The sequence below is a fragment of the Phaseolus vulgaris genome, chromosome 11 (genome assembly GCF_051622355.1).
Source record: "Phaseolus vulgaris cultivar YP4 chromosome 11, ASM5162235v1, whole genome shotgun sequence".
In the NCBI taxonomy this organism is placed as follows: domain Eukaryota; kingdom Viridiplantae; phylum Streptophyta; class Magnoliopsida; order Fabales; family Fabaceae; genus Phaseolus; species Phaseolus vulgaris.
In genome coordinates, this window is record NC_143508.1 from 10,156,598 (window position 1) to 10,166,122 (window position 9,525).

Consider the following 9,525-nt stretch of genomic DNA (forward strand, 5'->3'; position numbering starts at 1 on the left):
CGAAATATAATTTTATTTCACTTTTTAAGTATTCCACTAAATATCTGAGTAATAAAAAGTCAAATATTGCAAAATTGATTTTTAATAAAAAGTTGATACAATAATCTCCATTATTCCTCTGACGAGATCTGTGGTCCCACGTTCTTCTATTTCCCAACTAGTAAGAGTCTCTTTTGGTTATATTGGACGGTCTTTTACCAAAGTAACCCTTTTCTTACTTCTCCAATGAAATACGTTGGAATTCATACTGCTAATGTTTGACAGTAGAACAAACACACTTTAACACATGACATTAACTTTCTTCACTGCATAACATGTATCAAGAACAGTAGTAATCTTGGTCGAGTAAAACAAGACATGAATCATCTATAAATTTTGAAGTTGTTCTCTCCTATAATCTTGGTTAATACTACTGTTTTTCTATAAACAAAAAGTAAATGTTAAAAAGAGTGAATATAAAACATTCGACAAGAATCTATCTTCCTAATCATGCTCTCCCTGCAGCATTCTTTGTGGAGCAGTTCTTCCCAATACCCAAAAGCTTGCCAGTGTCTTTTGTTTGAGAGTGGAACTCCACATCCAGATCCTCACAAGAAACATCCAATATCTTATCCTTGCTTGGCCATATTCCAGCTTCGAATCTAACCTTAACCTTCAAAACCACCTTGAAGTTCACCACCCCTTTGTTCAAATCCTCACGCAGAACCTGAGGCACCACCTTGTGTTGGTCCCTCACTTCAAAGTCAACCTTCACACTCATGTTCGTCAACTTCTCCAGGAACACGCGTTGTTGCTGCCGTTGCACTGCAGCCTCCGAGAGCAACTGATCGTAAAGCCGCAAGCAGACAAAATGGAGAAGCACCACTTGGGTTTTGATCTTGTTTGGGTTTGTTATGGTTAGGCCAACCTCGTACCTTCCTAGTACTTGGGATTCTGAGAGGGCGAAGTTGGTCACAGAAAGTGATGTCACTCTAAAACCAGGATCATGTGGGTGCATGACAAGCCATGCTATGCTGATAACAACCATAAAAAAAACAAAGATGATAACCAACAAAAGTGTTATTTTGCGGTAAAAACGGTTGTCACCGCACCTTGTCATGTGGGTGTTGGTCGCAACCATTGGTTGGTTTGGATTTTTTTGGCTTCTGACACAAATACTCTCTACGAGACTTAAACCTGTTTAGTTCAAGTACGATCACTATGGACAGCGAATCTATTTTTTTCGGTATTTAAAGTAGTTTGCAGATATCAAGATTTGAACTCGAGATAACTGATACAACTATATATATAAATTGATCTGTTCCCAGTGGTTTGGTTTGGATTTTGGAAGAAGGGTTTGTCTTATCATAATGCTAACTGGTAGTATTGTCATGAAATAGAAGGAAAACAATACGAAGAATGAAAACACACATAAAAGGCCACATATTTAAGCTGTAGTAAAGCGCGTGAGGAAGGTTCCAGGATGCTTCTAGGAAATGAGGGAACCTAGGAAACCACGCTGCAATGAGGTAACTACACGAAAACTAACGTAGGATTTTACGATAACATTCCTATTTGTGTCTAGAATATAATATGAAGAGTATTTATCATCCTGGTTGAAAATTACAGTGTTGACAAAACATTGCTATCTGATTGTTAATTGTGGTATGCTTTTTCTGTTTGTGGTTGATTGCGTAATTATTTTTTTCTGTTTTCTTGGCTAGCTCCATTTAATCATAGAATGTCTTGGATATACATTAATAAGTAACAACTATGTGGGGGCACAAAATGTCCATGCTATTTAATAGTAAGGAATGTTATTAATTTGTATGGTCACTATTTACAATAGCATAAAAGCACTGAAAGAATTACAATGATGAAAAAAGGGACAAAGACAATTTGTTCTCTTGTGGATTCAAGAGGTACTTGAATAGCTATGAACTAACCTTAAGAACAAATTTTAAACGTAAAATACAAGCCAATTTATCACATAAGAATTCACTAATTGAGATACCTTATGAAGAGCGTCCTCCACTTTCCTCAGACATCATTCCTTTGAGACTCTTGGCTAACCAAATGGCTGTCTCCCTTGGGGAGACCTTATCTTTCCCAAAGGGCTTCAGAACAACTTGAAGTTCCTCCAATCTGTTTTGCTGCAGCAACTCTGCAGACAACTCCAAGAGCTCTTCAAGTGCCTCTGCTCTCTGTCTGAAAGATTTCACATCCAATGTTTCCTTTGCTGGTAGTTTCTCTTCATTCACAGGAGTGTTACTTTTACTGAGCTCAGTAGATTCAGGTTCTGACACTAGAGGAGGAGGGTTACTCACATCTTGTTCCTTAAGACCAGGATGATCAGAATTGCTTGATTTCATGCTGGAAGAATCGGAGAAACTTGAAGATTTAAGGATGGGAGGAGTGTTTAAGTTTTTCATTTCCAACTGATCAGATTTCAAGCTTGGAACATCAGAGCAACTTGAAGATTTGAGTGTCAAAGGTGACGTTATGTTCCTCATTTCTAAATCATCCCTCACAACATTGATAAATTTACCAACATCTACATTTTGAACTCCCATCTCTACCGATTCCTTTACTGGCTGATCGCTGCCAACACGGTAACTACTATGGCGTATGACATGGATAACTTCGTCAAAGGCTGGAGGAAGATGACCAGTATCAGGCCTTTCTGGTGGATTCTGCAGCACAGTTCCTTTCTCTTGCAAAACTTTCTGGTTTGATAATTTAGTAGGGGTAACCAGAGGAACCGTTTCAACCACAGGTGACAGTCGCTCCCTCACAGTGAATTTGTCATCACCAGGGGACTTACATCCAGGTGCTGGCTGAACAAATAGATCAGGTTCACTTTCTGGACTAACTTCTACATGAGCAGACTTTTCTCCAGAACTTGTGGGTGCGCGTTGGGTATTCTTGGCCAAAGGCATTTCCTTGGTAATATCTTGAAAATCTTTGATTTCTTTGGTGGCTCCAGCAGAGGGATCAACAGATCCATTATCACAGCCGGATGTAGTAGACATAGTTGTCTGGGATTTAAGAAGACCACCTTCTGAAGCAAGTGTTACCTCAGAATCTTCAACATGGTGATCTAGACTTAAACTGGAATTCACTTTCTCATTACTACTTATAGTATTGTGAAAATTCATGGCAATCTCACAGGAATCTTTAGGAACATTTTCAACCATCTTACAATGTGCACAAGTTGTCGGCGGGCTGCTGTCAGGACATGATTCCACACCTACAATGTGGCTTACATTCACATGTACAGGAAGCATCTGCTCTCTCATGTCAATAAAAGTTGTAGCATCATCAGCAAGTTCACCTCGGATAGAAACTGAAGATGAAGCAGAATTGCTGCTGTCTGTTTGCATTCCTTTGGAACTTCTTTCAAAAACCTTCTGAGGCTCTTTGGTAACCTGTCTCGAAAAATTTGGTACATTGTCTTTGGCCAGCTGACACGGGCTCATCTCATGTTCCTGAACTATTTTATCTGTGCCTAGCTTTCCAGTATCATTTGGTGCATTTGGAACATCAATTCCAGCCAGCCTCATTCTTCCCGAAAATGAAGGTCTTCTAAGTAAGCTTGGGGGAGTTCTTTGTCTTGGCTTGGGAGGAACTACATCTCCATCTACTTGTTTGACAACTGCAGGTGGCGGAGTCAAATCATGTCTAGCTTTAAGTTTTGGTGAGGCTTCTACCATCAGAAACTGCCAGCACAAAGTAATCAAATGCAAGAAATAAATCTCAATGTCATGAGGAAATCTTTAGAAAGAGCTGAGAACATAGATAATTTAAAAATGCTGATTACCTGTTGCTTTGAATGATGTGACCCCTGAATTTTTTTTGCAGAGTCAGGGGTTGCCCGTGCAAGTGAAATAGTTGGTGACTCTAACATAGGTTTCACAATAGGAACAATAAAATTAGGCTTAGGCAATTTAGACAGTGTCTCGGTACTTATTTTCTGTGTTGTTGATACACCACCAGGCTTTATGCGATTGCCTCTCATAGGAGAAGTAGCTTCTCTAGCCTTTCCTTCTTTCAAGGCCATCATTATATTTCTAATTGTTTTTGGCTGCTTAGATTCAACATGAGAATGGTGTGCATTATGAGATGGTTTCATCACCTCTTGCTCACCTGTTTTGGTATTGCCATTGGCATTACCAGGGCCATTTTCTTCCTCTGAAACATCATCATCGATAGATGTTTGATCCATCTCAGTGGCTTTGTTATCACACTTCGGTAATGCCGCTGTTGCAAAGTTTTTCTCATTTGACATCAAACTATCTTTATCACTGTTGGAACTATTACTGTTTTGACTTTCAGCCATGTTTTTTCGAGGATAGTTGACAGTAGAAATTGATTTTTCAGGAGAACAGGTTGATGGAGGTCTGAAAGCTGGACGGTATTGATCCACATAAGGCTGTAAATAAGGGTGCTTAAGCACCTCAGATGCCTGTAAAAATATGAAGTGAGAATATTTAGGAAAAGCAATGATAGAAAACCATTTCCACATTAGAAATGAATTTGATCTCAAGAGAGACTTACTGTTGGCCGATGTTCAGGATTTTTTCTTAGCATGCCCTTTATCAGTGTTTTCCTGAGGTAATAATAGTCAACAACTAAGACGCTTAGCAGAGAGAAAAATAAGACGTTGCACTGGTAAGCAAAAAAATCATCTTTCTCATAAACTGCTACAAGTTAGCTTTAAACTTTCCCTAACTCCGATGCAATCCTTCAGATTTCCCAAACAATGATCTATTAGGTCCTTTCTATATGCATAGTACAAACAACTTAAGATGCACGATTTCACTAGCAATGTGTTTTTTCTTTTTTTCATTTTAAGTGGCTCAGGAAAACTAACAGTTCATATTCAACCAAGATTATAGAAAAACTAAAGGAATTAATGGCTCATGAGAATAAAACAAAGTTGGAGTTGCACAACAAAAAAATCCTATGGCCTAAATCACAACAAATGCGTGCATACTAGAAAGTAGAAACTATATATTTTGTAGACCTGATTTCATCAGAAAGGGTAGTGACAAAAGAATATTAATCTTACACAAGTAGAAAGAAACTTACAAGGAAGGGGAATAACATGGAGGCAAAGGGCCAATGGAAGAACGGTTTATCTTGCTTATCAATCCTGCCATATCCTGAAACATGGTTTACCATGCCCTTGTTAAAACCCAAGAAATAAACCATGGTGAGTTACCTCCATATACATAAATATCTAGTGTGAAGAATCACATGAAACATATTCCCCTGACAAGCAAACGTCACCTAGCCACTCTAGTTAACAAAGTTCAAGAAAAATATTAGGAAACTATTTGTTGAGTAGTATTATTCCACTGAACAAACAGCAGTAAAAATAGTTTACAAAACAAGCTTAAATTTAGAACACTGGTACATATACGGGGATAACGAAATTAAAATATAGACCACAATGGCGATCTGGTAGGTGTAGCTTGATTTGACCTACTTGGCCTCCGTCACTCGATATCATATTACTTGTAACAATTGTTCCGTCTGACCTCCACTAGACAATTGTGGCAACCCACAAGAGAAATGAAATATTATGTTCATATCTGACATGAGGGTATTGCATTAAATGACCTCACTAAAGTTACATCCTACCTATACCTATACCTAATTTAAAGTAAAAAAATCAGAAGAAATCTTACAAAAGCTTTAAAAGCAGGGCGATGAGCAGCCATCTCGTATATACAACACCCTGGACAAGAAAAATGCCTTTTAGCCCCAGCAAAACCAAATCTGCAAGTTTTGGATACTTAAAATACATACCTAGTGACCAAATATCAGATTTGAATCCATATGGTATATCAGCAAGCAGTTCAGGACACATGTAATTAGGAGTTCCTACCACCTGCACAGTTACAACAGCTATTAATTCCATATGTGGTGACTATGCATTTGTATATAAATGTAACGCTAATCATATGGATTAAATAATTGGTACTAATGTCATATTTTATAACTTTAGAAGTAAAACATCATAAAAATGTAAATTTGCCCACACAAAAAGATGAGAAACAATAAACAAGTTCACAATCACATGATCCTGTGGCTGAATCAGCCCAAATTCTAGAAAAAGAAGTTGTCCTCGTATCAACAAGAGCAATAAATGTTGGTCTTATCTATGAAATTTCAAGCAAGCAAGCTAATTCAAATTGCCCAAACAACACTCAATTCCTATTTCCACTCTTTTCTTTTATCTAAAAAAATTTATAAAGGAGCTGCCAAATATGGAAGGGTATGGGACTGAAAACATATGTTTTGCAAGAAGCAAATATTAATACATTGTTGTCCCACTTTTTTGTAGAAACAAATTTAACAGCGGGATAATTTTAACTAAACATAGTTGAGATGATATTACTAGTCCTAGCATGGCCAATAGAGGAAAACCCAGTAGCAATTAATACTGAAGCCTCTGGTTCTCAAACAGATATAGGAAACAAAAGTTAGGATATGTCCAAAACAACTACTTATGACTATATGTGAAATAACATTGATGTCTTCTTAGTATTTCTCAATGTGTGCACAAAAGACCTAGAAAGAATACAATTTAAAAACGAGAAACTCTTAAGCTGTAACCCAGAAGAATGCAAGAGTGCTATGGAAACTTGATAGAAAAATGTTTAGCATGAACCCTTAGATCTTTTTAAGCAAATAATTTGGATTGAAAGAAGACAAAGAAAAAATCAACATCATTTTAAACATACCGAGGAAGCCAAATCATCTGCTTTTAGTGTCTTGGCAAGGCCAAAATCCCCTATTTGTCAGGAAAATACACAACAAATTCAGATGAGAAGTCAACTATCCATCTCCAATATAATCAAAGATGGTAGGTTAACTCACCTAGGCGAACATCCTGATCCTTGGTAAGAAAGATGTTGGAACACTGTCGGCAGAGTCAACAAAATCAGACTTAATACATTTTAAATCAAGGACAAGAATCATAGACCAATAGTTTGTTTCATATAAGCATACCTTCAGGTCACGATGCAAAACAAAATTTGAATGCAGGTATTCCACTGCCAACAGTAATTGAGTGAACCATTTGCAGAGTTTCTGAGAAATTTCGACAACATTCAATGTAAGCCATGGGAAAAGAATACATGCATAAACACACATTCAACTGTGGGACAAGAATACCTCCTCAGGAAAGTAAGCACCATTTAATTTTTTCATCAATTCAGCCCTGTCCCATATTTGAAGAGAAAATAAGCATAAACTATCAAATATAATAACAAGTATAATAAAATTTTTAAGAGATTGAGCATGGGTAGTATGATATGCTCACATGTCTCCACCTTCACAATATCCAGTGACAATGCAGACATAGCAGCCCTGCACAAGAAATAGAATGTGCTTAGAATAGAAGTAAACAGTCACAATTCTCACACTTCCAGTTTACAACAGAGTACAATACTGTAATTAGCTGAAAGAAATTAAAACTATGAATACAGAAAGACTTAAAGGGTCTCTCTCACCTTCTCAACCCATGCCTCCTTGAATTCCACAATGTAAGGATGCTGGATTCGAGCAATAAGAGCCATCTACAATTCTCGACAAGCAACAACAGTCAAATCTCTTCCATAAAAAAAAAAGCAGATTCCAGGTAATATGAACTGTGAAGCAAATCAACAAGCAGGGAAACACACAAAAACCCAACTCACTTCTTGATGAGCAGATCTTCTGCATCGTTCAGTCTGTCTTGCAAGCCTGATTTTTTTCAACACATATCTACAACCCAATAAAACGAAGCTTCAGTCATGAAACTTATTATGAACCTACCCAATACCCATCAAAGAATATCTCAAGAACAAATAGACATAACCCCATCAATGAAATGCTAAAGTTGTGACTATTACTTCTTCTTCTCAGCCTTGTGGTGAACAAGAATAGCAGCTCCAAATGCTCCTCGACCGATCTGCTCCATGATCTCATACTGATCCATCCGAGACTCCATTGCTCTCGATCCACCAACACACAATTCCTCAAACCCCAAAACAACACAAATAAAATGAAGAAAACCAACAAAAACCAATAACTAGCAACCAATCGCACGCGACAACATTCCTCACTTTCCGCATGAAATCATTTCCAAAGCCTCAAGTACTCATATAGTCCTAGCCACTGTTCTTCTGCACCCAGTGTTGCAATAAACTTGCTGTACATTGCTTCCTCAATAGATTAGAACCGTATGCAACCCAAACACCGTGTGCGTTTCTTCTCGTCTTTCTCTACACTCTGCTATAGGGTCATTCCATTGACCCTCTTTAGTCCCATGACAACAACACCAACGGGCATTAATAGCATACCCATGATGCTTTTTCATAGAATTTGAAAAGAAGATGATTGAAAGTCTCCACCTTTGTTCCCAAGTTGAAGGAAAAAAACAAAGTACAACACAAACACACACACACAACCTGTCTCTAACTATGTCATAACTGAATTGAAAACTTTGAAGACACTCACACCCACTCTCTCTCTAACTGTCACAAATTGAATTGAAGAGTTTGAAGAGAGAGAAGAGGGTGCTTATGGGTGTGCTTGGTTATTCGCCGACAGACACAGCTGGTCTACCTGGTTCCAAGCTTTCAATTTTTGTTCGTTTATTTCTACTGAACTTTTTATAATTCTAACTTATTTTATTTGTTTATTTCAATGTTTGCATCTTCTTCTTCCTTCAAAATTCAGTGTCCATTAATGGATGTAGAAAAGGGTGTCACCTTCGTGGGTGAAATGCCCTCAGTTATCCATTGCCATAACAAGACACATTTCAAACATCACCAACGGTTTCATGTTTCAAGTTCTAATGTTTGTGTCATAATTTGGATTTCAAATCCACCAAGTTAACCACATAATTTTGGAACTATAATTAATGAAAATTGTGATTTGCGAACGGAAATAAAGAGAAATTTATTAATTTATTTGCACTATTCTTTGATTATAAATGGTTGAATATGGTTGATGATTAATTCTATTCTTGTTATATATCTAGCACTATGATAGTAAGTAATCTTTAACCCTTTCTAATTTGGTGGAATGTTGTTTTGGTAAAGAATTTGAGTTTTAAGAACTATTTAATTTCTACTGTGTAATAACAGAACTACTATTTAACTAAAATAAAATTGAAGAGAAGAAACAGTTGAATAACTGAACATTTATATTCACCATAAAAAGCATCCCTTCACAGATCTAATCTTTATGGGAAAGTGGACAGGTTGATGTCTTTATTTAACTGAAAAAGAAAACATGACACACACAAATTTTATGTGTTCTAAGAATTTAGTGCTTTTCAACATTACCTTTTAACAAAAGGACAGATGAAAGTGAACAAAAAGAAAGAACTCATATGAATTATGAAAAAAAAAATGTTGGTCTAGAGTGAAAGTGACTGTACGAAGCAGTATAATATGTCATTTGTTATGGTGGACACTTTGGTTTGTCAATACTATTAATTATTGGGGATTGTTAAAGAATTATTTCTTCCCATAATGATGATACTCA

General features: G+C 36.9%; 2 protein-coding genes across 2 annotated transcripts; both read right to left on the reverse strand.

The window, feature by feature from the left end:
- Positions 1–337: 337 nt before the first annotated feature.
- Positions 338–1,655, reverse strand: LOC137833968 (uncharacterized). The gene has a single exon (XM_068642041.2). It carries the CDS (start codon positions 1,118–1,120, stop codon positions 488–490), a length of 633 nt encoding a protein of 210 aa, XP_068498142.2. The 5' UTR covers positions 1,121–1,655; the 3' UTR covers positions 338–487.
- Positions 1,656–1,755: 100 nt separating this feature from the next.
- On the reverse strand, positions 1,756–8,980 carry LOC137818035 (serine/threonine-protein kinase Nek5). Its single transcript, XM_068621259.2, has 14 exons — positions 7,884–8,980; positions 7,689–7,755; positions 7,503–7,568; positions 7,313–7,359; positions 7,165–7,210; positions 7,000–7,080; positions 6,868–6,910; positions 6,732–6,781; positions 5,794–5,875; positions 5,673–5,722; positions 5,071–5,144; positions 4,537–4,588; positions 3,800–4,444; positions 1,756–3,698 (listed from the first exon to the last, which is right to left on the reverse strand). The coding sequence occupies exons 1-14, from the start codon at positions 7,979–7,981 to the stop codon at positions 1,995–1,997; spliced, it is 3,105 nt and encodes a 1,034-aa protein (XP_068477360.1). The 5' UTR covers positions 7,982–8,980; the 3' UTR covers positions 1,756–1,994.
- Between the last annotated feature and the right edge of the window lie 545 nt (positions 8,981–9,525).